The 18,326-nt window shown below is 32.9% G+C and overlaps 1 protein-coding gene across 2 annotated transcripts in view; it reads left to right on the top strand.

Annotated features, from left to right (window-relative positions):
- Positions 1-18,326, top strand: part of LUBEL (Linear Ubiquitin E3 ligase) — a 125,036-nt gene that overhangs the window by 91,749 nt on the left and 14,961 nt on the right. For both annotated transcript variants that reach the window (XM_085822058.1, XM_085822059.1), the window contains exons 14-18: positions 568-4,782; positions 7,261-7,458; positions 10,367-10,540; positions 15,468-15,566; positions 17,926-18,015. In XM_085822058.1, the coding sequence (XP_085678184.1) occupies positions 568-4,782; positions 7,261-7,458; positions 10,367-10,540; positions 15,468-15,566; positions 17,926-18,015 (4,776 nt within the window). The remainder of the gene's footprint in view (positions 1-567; positions 4,783-7,260; positions 7,459-10,366; positions 10,541-15,467; positions 15,567-17,925; positions 18,016-18,326) is intronic.

The raw sequence follows: 18,326 nt of genomic DNA, 5'->3' as shown, positions 1-18,326 counted from the left end.
TATGCTGCATAATTACGTTGTTGTTTATATATATAAAGGGATCAGATTACTTACCATGGCACAGAGCAAGGAGATTGCATCCTACTTCAGTATTCTGGTTTCAGGATCAGGATCAAATAATTGAAAGTAAAATTTCAGTTTATTGTACAACAGTGCTCACATTTCGTCAACAGCCACAACTTTAAGTGGGTAACTTAAATCCTGTAATCCAAATTTCTAAGAAAGATATTTCCACTTTTGGTTACTTGAAAATTTCACTAAACGATGTCATTTAGTAAGATAATAACGTTGTATAAGGTTATTCAGTAAAGCAATAGCACAACAACTTTGTATAGGACCCTTTCATGCATCAACCTGCTATCAAAATGGAACCTTCAAATTGATACATCAATTGCACAACTGCTTAACGCCATCCGATGTCTTCAAAATAAAGTGCTCATGCAGTCTTGGAAGAAATTTTCTGATATCTTATTACAGTTTTATTTTATTTATTGTTTAATTACTTCAATTCAAACTGCCTTATTTGTGATATTGATTATTAAATTGTAACTTATAACTTTTTTATAGTTCTTGGAACTGAGTACTCGAGGAAAATTCAGCCGTAAAGATATAGTCGATGCTTTGACTACAAGTGAAGGAGATGTAGAGGGAGCTTACGCAAAACTGACTAAATCAACATCAAAACCTTTTCTTATGAGGATATGGGGTGCCGGAGAAGGAGTTCAAAACCAAGATGGAGCCATGCCTTTGACAATGGATGACGTCGAAAGTATTGAAGACAGGCATAAACCCGAAGAAGAATGTATAGAGAGCGATGAAATTTGGGAAGAAGATGTAGACTGGGAGGATGACGATGAAGAACCTGATGAAGAAGAGGAAGGAGATCTGGATGACCTACAGCACGTTGAAGAGGATGATTACCATTCTCAAGATATGAAAACTCCTGAAAGTGATAAGAGTGACTATTGCGATGCTTTTTCTTCCGGTACACTGGAAAGAAATGCAGCTTCACCGTCATCTGATGATGTGTTTTTTGTGATACCAGGCCAAATAGAAACAAAAAAGAAAGGTACTGGATTCTTGAGCAAGCTTGCATCTCTAAGGAATCAAAATAAAGATCAGAATGGTGGAACATCTACTTTCTGTGATACGGAACTTGAGACATCCCCAAAAAATATCATTGAAAATGATACCGTTGAAGAAACAAGTTCTATTTCAAGTCAGTCAAAAAACTATGGACCTTTTAATATTTTGAAAAACACTATATCTGCCATTAAGGACACTGTAACCGGTTCAGGTAGGAATGAAAAGAAACTGCCTTGTTCGGCACCCGAACGTAGAACAATTATTGTCAAAGGTCAGATTCCTCATGAATCACTAGTGTCCAATAATGATATTAAATCAGTTGTACTTACTTCAGTGAAACCTATGGCAGCAGAAGAAACATCAAGTTTCACTTCAGAATTAGAAAAGAAAAGCACGCATCAGTGTAACATCGAAAAGATATCAGAACAACGAATTTCAAACGAGAATATTGCTGATGTTGATAATGGTCCACTAAATACGCTTGTTATAAAAGCTTCCTCAAGTACTGAAACGGAAAATCATGCGAATAGTTTAGAAATACAAGCTTCAAACATAGAAAAAGCTGAGTTATCAGAAAAGAAGCAACAGGAGCAAACTAAAACAAAATTATTAATAAATGACATAAAATGTCTCGGTACTGATGATAGAAATTCTATTACTAAAAGCATAGAAAATTTATCAACTCGGGATTCAAAAGACACAGTAGTGGAAAAGCAAAATTTAACTGATAAATCTCATAAAGCAACAAAAAAATTAACAGAAATTAAATCTTCTGAACAAACTTTATCTAACAAGAACGCAGGAATATATGCGATAAAAAACGAAAAGGCTGAATCTGAAACACAAATCAAAATTGAAGATTTACCTTCTAATAAATCTGGTAACAGTAAATCGTTAACATTGGGTAAGGAAGAAATTTCAAATGCATTTGCAAAAAATACTGCAAAAGCCAGTGAAGGAATGCTAAACAGACAAATGGAATCACACAGAGAAACTATCAAACACGAACAACAACCAAAATCTAATTCCTTAACACCACTTTCCAGTAAATTCGAAATATCAATTGCAGAAACTTCAAAAGAGAGATCAGAACAAAACGAAAATCAATCTTCTGAAAGAATGCACTTAGTTCCATCAACTTCTAAAATGAAATCCCTAGATAACAGTCAAATTGATGATCGCAATTTATTTCAAGCTGATGCGAGATTACCACAATCGACGTCATTCAATCTCACTAATGAAATCCAAAACACAGACGTCCAGAATTCCAATGAAAAACTTCCTTATGTTAACACAGCTAGCACAGTTAGTAATACTGCGATAAATGTAAGTAACACTGAAATCAACACTACTCAAGCAAATAAAATTTCGATAAATGATTCGTTAAAAAAACAAGACAAGAGTTTAACTGAAAATACAACTATATCAGAAATAATAAGCCAACCACTTATCGAAGAAAAAGATTACTTGCCTGCTTCAAAAACTGAACACGGATCTGAGGAAAAATCCGATAACCTAGTTTCCGAACCGTCAAACAAATTGCTAGACTCGGATACTAAGATTACAGTCGTATCTTCTGCACCAAGTAATTCAGCATCTGAAAATAATGCACTTAATGGAAAACGGAGTACTGATGAACTGAATTCATTTATTGTAGATGATATTAAAGGGAAGAAAGAAACTATAATACTTTCTATGGATTCTGTCATAGTCCATGATCCAACTGCCAAAGAAACGGGAGAAACGTTTTTTCAAGAAACTGTGATGGAGGTCCTGGAAAGTAGAGGAAAGGTAGTACAGCAGCCTCAACATAATGATACTGCAGAAAACAGCGCGCACAATAGTGGTAATAGTGATCCAAAAATAAAAGAGACTAATGAATCAAGAAGAATTGATAATTCAAATTTAATAACAGAAAGCTCACTTCCCGTCCCCTCAGTTGCATCTCCTGTGTCATTGAACTCCAAATCCACAAAATATAAGAGCACATATGTACCTGACAGCTCATATTCACTACCTGAATGTTCCTCTTCCTTTATAGAAAGTAGAGCTTCAGCTGAAAATGTTTCGTCTCAAGTTTTCGAAATTTCTACTCCTATTGCTGAATGTTCATCATCTTCTACTGAATTACCATTTTCCATGGCTAAAACTAATTCTGTTACTAAAATTTCACCTCTTATTTCTGAAGATGCGTCATCACCTCTAAGAGAAAATAAGACTTTAGATGATAAAAGCGGACTTCTTATGTCTGAAAGCTTGTCTTCCATGAAAAACAGATCTTTTCCATCACCTTCATCCCAAGTGTCTGAAAACACACCCCTAAATACTGAAAGCATATCTCCAAAGCCTAAAGATATAGACCGAGTCATTGAAAGAGAATCTCCGTTGTCTCAAACAAAGTCTATGATACTCCATGACTCAAACGAAGTAAATGAAGCCCTTTCTTCAGAGCTTACCCAAATAGGAACATCTGAAACCCATTCTGCTGTATTAAAAAGTTCTGAAAATGAACTTGCAGTTGAAGAATTAAGTTCATCACCGAATAAGAAAACATCAAATACTAGTGATAATTTAGCATTAAATATTTTCAATGAGGTTAATAGTGAAACTGTTTCAAAAGGTAGGCCTAAATCTTTTTCAATTACAGAAAATGTAAGCATTGTTAAACACCAAGAAGCAAACACAAGTGACACTCAGTCGAATTCTGCAAGGCATACTGATTCCAGCACGGACACATCTATTGCTAAGGGGGATTCAACATTTAACTTGAATGCGGAAAATATTGCCACATCGGCAGACTTACAAGAATCCAAAGTTATTTCAAATTCCGCTAATACTGATACTATGGAGATAAATGAATCCAATACCGACGCGGAAGCTGATATTTCTAGGTCAAATACTCAGACTGCACATGAAATATCGGCAGCGCAAAGTGAAAAAATGCCTTCAGATGTAAGTGTTGGAAAGGAATCAGTTTTGAATCGTCATGTCTCCGCTGGCAGTTCATCAAATGATGGCGGCACAAGCACAGTTAAATCTCCATCAAAAGAAGATACAAATATTTCTGTACGTTTAAAAAACAAAAAGAAGTCTGGTAAGGTATCTCCAGTACCTAAAAATCTCGAAGAAAATAATATAAATTCGTCAAATTTCAATACACACGCTATACAAAAACCTCAAATTCCTGAAAGCAATACTGATGAGGAAAGAAGTGAAAATTCCATAGCAAATACAAATGTCATGAACGATTCCGCACAAGACCTTGCTCAGGAAATATCTAGTCACTCAAATTCTCAGGAAGAAAATGATGCTCAGAATACCCAAACGGCGGCAGAAGGAGTAGCAGCTACAGAAACAAATGGTGAAGTAAATGGTGAAACAAATAATGATGAGCCGCAAGATTTCGATTCGGAAGAAAGTACACCTTATAGTATCACACCACCAAGCCCGGTTGATGCATTAAGAAATAGATTTGAAGGTTTAATTGATGGTAATACTATGCGAAGAACGGGCACAATTCGGCCCCAAAGTCCATTCCGTCGTATGTCTTTCAATTCCAGAAAACAAGCAATTGCTCTGGAAAGAAAGCGGGAAATTAATACAGAGAAAACACCATGGTTTCTGCAAAAAGTTAGCAAGGAGCCAGTTAAGGTTGTTCTTCCAAAAAGGAGTATCAAACAGCAGCTGGAAATTGAGGTAAATTTAGAAAACTATTTTACAACTTTTTTATATTAAGTTGATTTTTTTATATTCAGTCTAAATGTGTAACGTGTCAGTTCCCCTTAGAAAGTTCTCCACGAAGGCATCTCTTCTCTTAGGCAGATAGCCCTAGTGTGCTTTGCCGTAATCTCAATAAACCTATATTCAGTCTAACTTTCATTTTTTTCTACGTATTTCCTCCCCTTTATACCGATTACTAAGTAATTTCTAGTCGTTAAGATCTAGAGTGTCTAATAATTTCTAATATGTAGTTCCTCAAGGAAACTTAAGCAATGACTTTAAATTTAATATAGTTTAAATTATTAATTTAATTTAAATAATTACTTAATTATTAACTTAATTTAAATATAGTTTAAAAAATTTTAAATATAGTTTATAATCTAATGCAGTTTACTATTGGGAAAACTAAACCAATTTCTCTAGAAAAAAATTCGCGTTCTCTAAAATTAAATGGAAAAGATTCTAGAAGTATAAAAACAATAAATTAATGTCCAGTATTAAAACTTTCGTTCGTAGTAAATGGAATTAATTAAAGTTATCAGGACTCGTATTCCTTTTTATCTGCTTCGGAAACATTACGTATCCTGAATAGGAACAGGGAGAGTACTCAAACCATGTTCAAGTTTGTGTAGAATGGACGACACAAGCAGGAAGGGTTGACTTTACCCTTTATTCTCTGCAAGATTACAGGTGCTCCCACACTTCGGGATACAGAGACCAACCATTTGTGGTCTGAACGCAAAACTATAAAACTCCTAAATAAAATTTTAAATTAGAGCTAACTTTGATTAGTTAATTAGTTTACAAATGCCTAACACTAAGACTGGCCTTTTAAATTATTACGTTTGTGATACTCAAACTGCCGAAACTACAATACGTTTTACAATATCAAGAGAACTAAACCTCTGGCCCTAAAGGCGGACAACAGCTGATTGAAAACTCGTACAGAATGCAGTCGGAAGGCGGCTCACTTTCCTTCTCTCTCTCTTGGCAAAAAGCCACAACTTAAATACTTGGGCGTTAGCAAGTACAATTTGCATAAACAAGTTAACACATTTAATTCTGGCCGGAAGTGAAAAATAAGAAAAGATAATAAAGTTTTAGAACAAAATATACGTTAGTAAAACTTATCCTTACAAAGACAGGTTCATAAAATTTGAATCGTTATAGTACTTTCTGCTTCCTAAGGTTTGATCTCAGAAGGATCCTTTTTCCATGTTCAGTTCTCTTACGGATGTCAGTTTCGCAAATTTATACTGTAGTCAGAGCTCCAAGGTTTCAGATCCATAGTTATCTTTGTTTCTTAGAAGAGTAGTAAGTTCATTGATTTATTATATTTCTAAATAAAAATGTTTTCAAGGTTAATAAATACTACTATTCAAACCTTTAAGGTATACTAGACACTTTCTGCAGAATATGTGTGTTATTGAATATCTATCTTTTTGCTGAGGATTTTAGGTTCCTTAAATGGCCTTTGAATTTGCATTTAGTTAATTTTAGAAATTTCTGGATACTAAAATTCTTGAACTACGATCTTAAGCGTTCTTAATTTTATTGCATTCGAGTATGATGTTACGATGTTACACGCTGATATTACACCCCGATAACAGCATTCTGAAATCATAGTACGAAAGTGTTTTTCTCCATAAAGATTAATATCCAGTCATTAACAAATATATTCACATCTTCAGGGCTACATGTCAGAATTACACAAGATACGACAAACACAAAGTATGCAAACGAGCGTATAATGCGACAACAAGCTTGAAAAATATCATCGCAGATCAATAATTCAATAAACAATGCCTTTGAATCAAACAATGATTTTAATGCAAAGGATGAAAAGAGAAAACTGATACAATGCTAATGTATCTTACAAACTTCTTCAGCCTTCAGACATTAGGTATTTAGCATTCGGACTTCTTTAAAAAAATATTATGCTTATCTTAATACCTTCTTTTTTACACAATAAATTCATCATCCAAAAGCGTTGCACCTAATCCCGGAAAAATCGCTATATTTATTTGCCCAATAATCTTCTATGGTTTACATTCCATTTAGCTCGTTTAAAACAGAAACCTGTGTACGGTTTGTCTGTATAAAATAATAGATATCTTAAAAATTGATTAACTCCAAATATCTTCTTCCAGAGGAAAGCAGCATAGATTTTTTTTTACGATCAAAGATGCTAAAAACGTTAAAATTTGTTCGCTTGCTTCAGACCATACTTCGTTTCGTTAAATTTATGTCTTATGTGGTATATAAGCTAAAATTATACAATCTGTAAGCTTATAAAATTTTAAAACTCAAATAATTAATAAAAATCTTTATTAAACTAATATCTGAATTGTTCTTAATGAATTAAAAATTCTACTTGTAATTTATAAATTTACGGATCAATTAACACTTTTTTCTCTTTTGAAGTTTTCATTTACGAATTGTAAATATTTTCAGAGGAAAGTTAGAAAAATGGTGGCAGATCGTAAATGTAGGACGTACAGAAAAGCTGAAATTGTGGTGCAGTTGATGGATATGAATTTCGAGGAAGAAGAAGCGATCCAAGCCGCCAATGAATGTTCTACTTTAGAGCAGGCAATCAGCTATCTGCAGCAGGAGTGTCTGCTGTGCGCAGGCTTCTTTCCCGTCTCACAGGTAATGTAATAAAGAAAATAGTTATACTACCTATCACACGTCCTTGCATGTAAAATAAGTATGATCACACTATGTAAAATAATATAAATACTTTCAGGGAAGAGCCTAAATGGAAAGGACAAAAGGGAGAAGGCCGAACTCAAAGCCGAAAATCATGATATCGATAGTGAAGAAACATGTTTTTAATTGCAAAATAAAATCTCCAAGTTATAGTCAAATACTTCAGAAAGTTAACCAGTAAAGTTAAAAAAATCGACTAAAAATTATAAGTTTAAAAGGAGTGCAATATAATCTTAGTATTCAGAACACCTAATATAGCTTTAAACTAAGCAGTTAGGATAGGATTACAATTTTAGAGTTGTCTTCTAGAAGTTAAAGTTATAGGATATAAACTCTTAAGTTTAAAATGGCAATTGTTAAGACATTATTTTATCAGCATTTAGAGATATATGAACTCATTTAATAAAGAACATCTTTGAACCAAATGGCTCCGACATTTGCAGTTTATTGCATTTGTCGACAATGGACGAACCCATTGGTTATTTAACTGTCTGATCATCGAGAACATTACCAAGGGGCGATTGAAATTACAACCCCGAGAAGGAAGTGGGAAGGACGCTTAGAAATAAAATTTTAATTAGTCAGCTGCATTCTTTTCATCAAAAAAGGCATCATATAATAAATTTATGTAAATATTCATCATTAATTATAAGGGAAAAGGAAAATGGGATTAGTTCAAAATGCTAAACATTTCTAATAGGCAGTTGACGAATTAAAAGTAGAGAATAAATAAAGATGATTAGCTCTGCTTGGATAATGAGGTAGCAAATTGCCCTTTTACCCTTTTGAAGACTGAAGGTACTATTTCGATACCTGGTCAAAGGAAATCTACACGATAATACTTCATTGAAGTAAAGTTGTTGGAGAAGTAAAATGAGTTTCTCTTCATAATTCTACATGCTGTTTGAAAAAGTTGACTTTTATCCTTATATATACCCTGCACATATGCTTTCGGTTTCAAAACCCTCAATATGAGGCTCATAATTTTATAAAAATGAATTTAGCTTTGAAAGTAAGAAATTTCTATAAACATAAAACCTAATTTTCACGTTGTTCGCCTGCAATTAGCATAACGGTCCTTATGCTTAAATAAATTAAGTAAACTATACTAAATTAATCTATCATGAGAATCAAACTTTAAATAATGTTCTACGTAGTTTTACGGATACATTAATAATTGTAACATACTTGAATATAAATTACAGAATATGCATAATTTATTCTTAATCGATTTGTGTTTTGGAATTTACTATATTGCTGTTGTTTGAAGACTAAGAATTCGAATGTCCAGTTCTTGTGAAAACAACATTGATAAAAATATGAAAAAATTCTTTATTTCTACATTAACATGGATTAATATGGGGTTAAAATTAACGATGGTAAATTCCACAAATGCATTTAATGGCTTAACGTCATTACCAAAAGTGATATTAGTTTAACTTTGTTCTTTGTCACACTCCACTTCTTTCCGTATTTTCTATAATCGGCTCATCTTTGAGTAGCCTATTCAAAAAATTTCGCCTTATGTGACCAGAGAACTTTTCTAAAGAAAGCTTTAGATTGATTTCGTCGATCGAGAGTGGATAATCGAGACTATTAAGACCTTTGCTTTGTTCGATAAAATTTTGCTACGTAACATTCAGCCATATTGATGCTGGTTCCAAAACAAATTGAGAATGCAATCGGTTACGTCTGTTGTCTGTTGTTGTTGTGACTTATCTCATTTGTCTGACACTAACATCAGAACAAGCCCACGGAATTCACAGTGGTAAGGAGGGCAAGATTACACCTGTCGTTGGCAAGAGCCTTAAGCATCATACAGGTGACCATACGACTTCGCTCAGTTCCGGCCCCCAATTTAGATTGAGGGCGTCCTAGAAAGGCCGGGTCTGAGGGTCTCCCCCTCTCTTTCCCTAACACAACCTCTCGAGAGGACTTTCAGCTCGCCGCATATTTATAATATCTCTCCATGCCGCACGGGCACTATACATGTATAAAAATCCATGCCTTCTCCGGGATTCGAACCCGAGCCCTTCGGTATCGCAGTAGGCTCCCCTAACCACTCTACCGTCTGAACGGCTCGATTACTTCTGAACTACATATTCATAGTTTCATCAAGTAGCACTCCTGTGAGGATATACGCGAACTGGATTATTGGCTGCGCAAATAATCGGGTACCAAACTATTGTACTTTACTGCAATAGTTTTTTGGGATATTAATAATCAGACATATTGCAGTTAATCGCCAAATTACCAAAACAATCCATTTTTGTAATCTGGTAAAACAGCTTGACAAGAGATCTGAAATGTGGACTAAATCAGTAAACTTGTTTTGAAGATCTGTATGATCTTGCTTATAAATGTAAGAGGCTTTTTATATTTAATTTATCAAAGCATAATGAAAATGTCGTTACTTTTTCCCTTAATGCAATTGTATAAAAAATTAGATTTTGCGTTTAAAGTGTTTTTCTCCCTTCAGTGCTGAAAACGTTTTCATAAAAATCTCTGTTTTATTTTGAGAAACTCTGTATTGGTAATACGTGTCTAGGCTCAATTTCGGGAAATAAAGCCTAGAATCCTGCTACCGAATACTTGATAATAAACAGGTATATGCACCTTGGAAGATTGTCTCAATCCACGAACTTGAAATTAAATAAGAGTATTCAGCGGTTTCGGTAGCTAAATGATGCTGAGGCTTTTAACTCCTTTCAAATTGAAAAATGTGACCTCCTCTGCGGAAAACTGAGCTGTTGGAACAGCAACGAAAAATTGCGGGAATGTTTTATTAGTTTCGTTTTTAAGTCATCACTCGCCGCAAATTTACTGTTTCATTCTTCTATCATTCTAGATCATTTCTATGGTCCATTGTCCTCATAAAGCATGCCGGGAATGCATACGGGCCTATTTCACAGTGCAGATACGGGATCGAACTATTGTGGAATTGTTGTGTCCTTTCTGTAATGAGCCTGATATTAGCGATGAAGATATTGCTCAAGATTATTTCAATCACTTAGATATAATGGTAAGTAAAGTACTATTCTTGTATGAAACGAATGTCGAAAAAATACGTAATTCATTAAGAAAATGAAACAGTAAAAGATATGCACTCTTTATGCTCATGCATGTTTCGGTAAGATCTTATAATCTACTGCTTATAAATACAAAGAAAAATTTAGCTTTTACATTTGGCACAGATGGTAATAAAAAGAAAATTCAAAAAGCATTTATTTTGAATTGCATTTTTGTCATAAGATCTCAAAAAAGCATTAAAAATTTTGAAAAATCCCCCATATTTAAACTCATTTTATGCTTATATTTTAGGATTAAAATTTGTAACGTTATTTTAGTTTTTCCAAGTCACTGAGGAAATTTTCGTATGAATCCAAATGTATTTTGTTATTATAACAATGCTATCAGATTATATACAAATGTATGTGTTTTATAGTTTAGGTTGTTAGATTTTGTCTTTCGCAACAATCTTCAAGTGTGTGTGACAATACCCATCAAATTTCAAGTGATTTGTACAGAATGTTTTAGTTACTCTTCCTACCGTAGCACAAATACACAGGTAATCCGACTCTGAATATGTACTGGACTAAGTTTCATTTCTATGAAAGTAATGAAATATTTTGCTGTCCTCCAATATATAAGCCAACCATGGTGTTACAAAGCGCCACGAAGCATAATTTGAGAACTATTTTCAGAGTGCGGCGATACGTAAAAATAGGGAAATAACATATAAATCATAAAACAGAAAACACTTTTTTCCCTAATTCGGTATTGTACTCGGATAACTTTGGTAGGGAAGCGAATGTAACTGGGGTTTAAGAGTCTAAAAGCCGATGATAGTTGAAAAGCTGCCTTTGGCTGCTGGCTGTGGTCGGTTAGATTCGCCTAACGTCGTCAACAGTTGTATGAATCTCTTTGTTCCTTGCGTTACCAATTCCATTGTTGAAAAAAAATGATAAATTAAAAAATATGGAAAGAGATTAATTTGTTCTTTAGCAATTTTCGTTAATTGTACATAGGCATTGCAAGGCTATGCATGCAACACAAATCTAACCGAGCACTGCCGAACAGAAAAAGGCACATTTTCAGTTGTCACAGACTAGAATCTAGTGTTACTGTATATGCGTTAGTGATGAAACAGGAGTAGTATCATGTGATTGGTTAAATAGAATGCCTAATGCGTATTTTTTATTTTATTGTTATTTAGTTTATTTTATTATTATTTTTACTACTATTTTATTAGTTAAAAGTACTAACAAAATATTCGATTTTGTTTCTCCCTTTTTAATTTCTTCAGTAAATTTTAACGGTGAAAATGTGACGATACTTGAAGACAAAAACCGAGATAATTCTAATGAGACTAATGATGAAAATTTAGAATCTCATGCAAAATTTCAAAAAATTTATAAAGAAAGAGATGCAAAATAGATTCCTTGTTATACTAAAAGTTTTTTTATCAATGGGCTTTACATGGACTTAATCCTCTTTCATTGTGTTACGTCTACGATTAAAAAAACTTTCGAACACAGCAGTGGTTCCAACAAAATTGAAGAGATGTTTCACGACAAATCATCATAATAATATGAAAAATAAAAATGTTGATTATTTTAAAAGTGTTAAAATCTCAAAATAGGCAGAGTGTAGCTTTTGTAAACACATTCATAGTTAACCCTTTGCGGCACAGTTTGTCCGGTCTGAACACACCTAAAAATTTCCTTCTGTACGCACAGCAAAATTGAATGGAAAAGGATTTATAGGTTACTATAGGTTACTCTGAACCTTCTTTATTTATAGTAGATGGCAGCTCAACACAGACCAGTCCATATATTTTAGCAATGTTTAGTTTTTTAAGACCCTCATTTTTCAAAGAAATCTTCCAGATTTTTTTAGGGTATAAAAGGAATTGTTTGAAAAGAAATTTCTATGTTATTTTTGGCTGTATGCTAATCTCCTTATTCTATGTTAGTTTTAAATTTTCGCCTTGAAATATTGCCTAAAATCAAACGGCGAACCCTAGGTGTGCCCAGACCGGGCTCACCGATAATCTAGGACAACTGTCTAGATTCTTTGTTTGTAGGTCTGTACTCTTTGTTTCTCTGCATCTCATCGGTCAGTTCATTGACAAGAATGCTTGTTTCAGCACTCTTTTCGAAGCTCTATTCAATCAGTGTGCCCTCTTCGGGCACACCCATAGAAATAAACGATAAGTGCTATCTTCACAAAATTTTACTTGCGTACTCCTCTAGGCCTAATTAGACTGCCTACTTTTTTTATCAAAACTCCGACTTTAAAATGTAGAGTGCCGGGAAGGGTTAATGGAAATACTCAAGAAGCAAGCTTTTTAATAGCAGAGTTTTTTGCACAGAAAAGAAAAAAATTACACGGTGAGAACCTGATAATGCCAGCATGTAAAGTTATAGTGGGTAAAATGCTGGGAAAAGATGCAGTAAGGAAAACTAAAAATATTCCATTTTCGAGCAATACAGTAATTAGAAGAATCAATGACATGATGTTGAAGAGGATTTGTGCAATAAACTGAAAAATGACAATTTTTCAATTTAGGTGCAAGAGTCAACAGTTTTAACTAACAAATATTATGTTCTAGCATTTGTAAGATTCTATATTATACAAATATTATGTTCTAACATTTGTAAGTTCTAGCATTCTAGCATTTGTCTGGAAAAAAACGATCTTTCTTGAAAGACTTGTATTTGCATTTGTATGGATGGTGCTGCTTCCATGGTTGGCCCCATAAAGGCTTTACAACTGTTATAAAGAAAAAAATTCCAACTTTGTTTCCACACACTATTTTATTCTAGAGAAGTGCTGATAGGAAATCTTTTGGTAATGAACTATCAAAAGGTTTTGACTGTATTATAAAAATGGCAAACTTCATTAAACGAAAGCCACTTTACTCTAATTTTCAATTTAAAAAAAATTAAAAACTCTATGAAGACATGGACAAAGAGCTCGCAAAACCATTGGTATACTATGAAATCCAGTGGTTAAGTAGAGGCAAAGCTTTTAATAAAGTTATTGAGCTAAAGGAAGAAAATAGATGCACATTTTCAACAGAATGACAAACAATATTTTACTACGTGCTTTGAGGATCAAAGATGGGCGCAAATCCTAGCATATTTAGAATATATTTTTCATCCCTTGAATCAACTGAATAAGTTATCACAAGACGGCGGAGAAAATATAAACTTCAAGCTACAAGGTTTTTGGATTTAAAAATTAAACTTATTAAAAGATCATGTAAAAGGGAATCCTAATATGTTTGAATCACTGGCGGGACTAAAAACGGAAGATGCATACCAGGAAATGTCAAGTTTTATTATAAGAAGCTGCCGAAACAAATTTATAATTATTTTTCATCCCTGTGAACAGAAACAATACGATTGGGTAAAGGAATTCATTCTCTTCACTTCCATTCATCCTCGGAACGTACTTTTAAAAGAAAAAAAGAAAAAGAAGAATTTTGGGACTTAAAACCGGATGGTTCATTATAAATGAGGTTTAATGACATGATATAGGACATTCTGGATTTCAGTTGAAAGTAAATATCCAACATTTTATAGAAAAACTATTAATATATTGCAGTTTTCAACATTCTAGATGCGTGAACAAGCTTTTCTTTGCCGTTTAACAGATATTAAGAATAAGAATAGAAATGGACTCTTTTCGATGAGAGATAAAAATCTGCGCATGTATATAAAAAATCAGACACCGAATTCAACATTTCTGTTCCAAAAAAAAAACAGTTGTAGAGTCACATTAATATTTTTCATAAATTCTTAGACTAAATAAATTTATTATTTATCTATACTTACTTATATTAAGAACTAGACCAATAGCATGTAACTGATATTTTTTAAATAAACGACTAAAATGTTGGTCATTTTTTGTTTCTATTAGTGACCATTAATAAAAATATTACGAAATATTGTTACAGGAACGATGGTGTTCCCTAGAACTTGAAAATTGTCTCAAGAATTCTATAAGAGTAAAAAGGTTGGGAAACGTTGCTTTACACAATTGCCATATATTTGTGTTTTGAAATCAAATTAAGTATTATTTGTGAAAATTTATATGAACAAAAAACTACTAGCCAAAATTACATTTCTACTATAGTTATTTAAGTTTTTTTTTTTTTTTTTTTTTTTTTTTTACCTTTTAACTTGTCTTATTGTATTTACTTACTTTTCAGTCGCATTTCTAAGTTCTATGATCCTAAATTTCTTCAAATTAGTAAAACATTTCGACGTAAAAAACGTCCCTCTTCTTTCCAATATTCTTGGGCCATTACGATACATTACATTACATTACACTACTCTAGATATTATCTGCTTGTCTTCGCGAGGGTGATCTCACATTTTTTCCAGTCAACTTATCTTCCATGTATTTCGAACATAACTAATTCTCAGAATGTTCGAAATGGAAATGGTATAATTTAAAGCTGCTAGATTTTTACGTTCGTAAAGAATTGGGAATAAATTACACATTGTAACACTTGGATACCTGTGGTGTGTAACACTGGAAGCTTACACATTGTAACACTTGGAGTCCTAAAACCAACCTTTGGTAACTGCTACCACAGTGCGAAACCTAAGATACTGAATCTGGGAAATTTCATCCTAGCAGGGTACAGAGCGAAGCCGAAGTGCGTAGTTGTCCGATATGGAAGCACACGAAGAGAAAGGTTTTGGTTTGAGTTAACAGTTTCAGTTCCCAATTATTACGTCATCAGCGCTGCGCAGGCCATGCAAAATCGAATGATCTTGAAATGACGCAATCCAGAGACGTTATTATGATTTTTATAACAGAGAGGAAGAATTAAATTATAATTTTGATTTACATATACATAATCAGTTTTGAAAGTGTTGCAATTCAAGTTGCAAAGTGTTGCAAGTGAACAGTTTTTATATGTTTCTTTGTAGTTAAAGAAGCTAGTGGAACCTGATATACATGAATTGTTCCAAAGGAAACTGCGAGATCGTGTGTTGATGAAAGATCCGAATTTTAGGTGGTGTTCTCAGGTAAGTTTAAGAAACATAATTCAAGAGCTATCTAAAATTTACTCAACAAGAAATCATTTTTAAGCTGTTTTAACCGCTTTAATTTATTTTCAAGTAGACCGTTATGTATTAGCTTAACTTTTAATTGCGGTGAAGAAAAAGAGTATATTTCATATTAAAATTAGAAATATAACTCAATTACTGAAATTATTTTTGTAAAAAAAATAATATTCTTTAAAAAATTTAAACCTTGCAACAATGCAAACAAAACAAGGCCCTCATTTGTCAAATGAGTTGTAAAGTACAATCAAAATTTAATCACGCTCCATTTAGGGTAATTTCTATTGAATTTCGTTTCATATTAAATTTCCTCATAACAGAGACTGAATTGTATAGATTATTAAAGATGATATTACTCGTATACTAATTCGAAGGAAATATTTATTGATTAATGTTTTATAGACAGCTAATTTATTACAAGAAGCATTTAAAGGTTCGATGTCTATGGAAATCATTAAGTGTTCCAAAGGAGGAATTGAGAAAAATCATTTGCTCCCTCACAGTGTCTCAAACCACAGGTATTGCAGTTTGCTAATCGAACTTGCTAACCATTTACACCATGACAGCATACACGATAATTCCTTATATGCCTCCTAAAAGGGCCAAATTTGGTAAAGACGTTTATACAAAACTGAACCATATTCATGTTACAGATGGGAAAAACCAAATTCAGTAGACAAACAGGTAACTTTTCTCTGTTCAATTCAGTGCCAACATTTGAATTATAGAATTAGGAGAAACGAAGAGATAAAGGGAGTAAGGAATAGTTGATTTTGAACAGGCAATAAGTCAGCGAACGTCATAGACTCAAAGATTTCTGGTAGGGAAGAGCAAACCGTGTAATACAGTAAGCCTGGGAAAGGCTATGGAACCCCTCTATGACAACCGGTTATTGAACTCGGAGCAAGCTACCAACATACAGTGATCTTATTCATTCAGCAGATAATAATAGATAGCGCGCATGTACTCATGGATTAAATGTCCATCTAATAGTTCCATCATCAAATCCTAAGATCCGTAGGTCAAATTTCGATGAGATATGAACCACAAATTTGTTAATTGTTAACTTGACATGCTAAGTTATTCAATGCTAAGCTCAAGTTATTCAATGCGGGAAACGTGAAAAATTTCGAAAAACTTAAAGTCTCTACAACATTCTTAGTTTAACTTGGAAGAGCATAAAAATTAGCAAAATAATTGACACTAAATAAAATGTGCTGTTCTGTGTTTCGAAGGTCAAAAAATACTTTCTTCTTGACTGCGATAGACAGAAACTGAAGATCATATAGGAACTGAAGGAAGAAAATATGTTTCATGAGCTAGAGAAAATTTCGTTTGTTAATTTTCGTTTTTTTTTTGTTTTTTTTTTTTTTTTTCTGATTCAAGTCATTTATGTTACATGCTTCGCTTTGTATAAATATTTTACACAATTTGGTTCATTTCAAAGGCTATGCTTTGTTCACGAATTTTACGAAAAGCAATTCTATGCTGCTTACATATAGGAATTCTACAAAAATTATTTAAACGTGTGGTAAATGGCAAGAATAAGCCGACTAGTGTCGATAAGGACATTAACAGTGATTTAACACATTAAGTTTTACGCAGTTTACTACTTGTTGACCAAACTTTACTACTTGTTGTTGTTTACTACTTGTTGAATATATTTTGGATAATATCCAAAATGTATTTGCATAAGTAAATATTTTTGCGAACCCTTAATTTTATTCTTCTTTCCTCCTTTCCTTTTTCTTCTCTTTATCTCTTTTTAATAGTATTTTACAAGTTTTTAGTGACAATTTTTAAACTCAAATGGAAGAGAAACAAGTCAATTTAAAATTTAAAATCAGAGGGGGGGGAAAGGGAAGCTTTAGTTGGGCGCAATTTTGATGAAACTATATCAATTTTAAAGGCGATGAGAAGCAAGTTCCTCTCCTTCGGGAGTAGTTTCTTGCTTTTTTGCCTAATTTTAAATATTTTTAGCTAACTCTTTAAATATTTTTTGTGAACAATGGGAGAAATATTGCCTCGAAATTGTCTAAGAAATGTTTAAAAAATTGTCATTACGTTTTTGCTTTCTTGTAAAAATATTTTACGTACATTTAAATTTATAAAAATTTGCAATCTATCTTTCCTGAAAATTTTCTTGCATACTCCTTATGTTCTGAAGTAGTTATTTTTGTGTCTGGTAATATTATATCCAGTACTTTTTCTTTTTCTTTTTTAATATTTACTGTGATTACTTTTCATATAACTATTAATCTGTATTTGAGAATTTTATTGGATGCTGGCTCTAATTTTTAATAATACATTTTCTTTCTAGTGTTCTTCAGGTTTCATTGCAAATCCAAATTTAAAACGTCTGGTATGTCCCGACTGCAATGCTGTTACCTGCGCAAACTGTAGACGTCCGGTAAGTAAAAAAGGCCAACAGCCAGGTATTTAGAGAATGGGAGTTTGTCTGTATCAGTGTCATTCAAAATGATTTTTTTCTCCCTATAAAAAAAGGAAAACAATAGCGCATAATATATTTCAATTCTATATAAGACTTGTTAAGGAAAGAATCTTCTTTAATCAAACAATCTAGAGCGTAATATTTGACCCATGACAGAAAGCGCACAATGTGATCCATTTCTTGTTAATGTTCCTGAAGAATACTGGAAAACGACTTTTCTTAGTTAATATTTCTTTTTGTGATTCCCATTCTAGTCTTACATTAAAACT

This window comes from Stegodyphus dumicola, chromosome 8 (assembly GCF_044657685.1).
Source record: "Stegodyphus dumicola isolate Sdum_Otavi_A_Nest chromosome 8, ASM4465768v1".
Lineage (NCBI taxonomy): Eukaryota > Metazoa > Arthropoda > Arachnida > Araneae > Eresidae > Stegodyphus > Stegodyphus dumicola.
The sequence above is the reverse complement of the archived record's forward strand: the minus strand, read 5'-3'. Positions and strand labels throughout refer to the sequence as shown.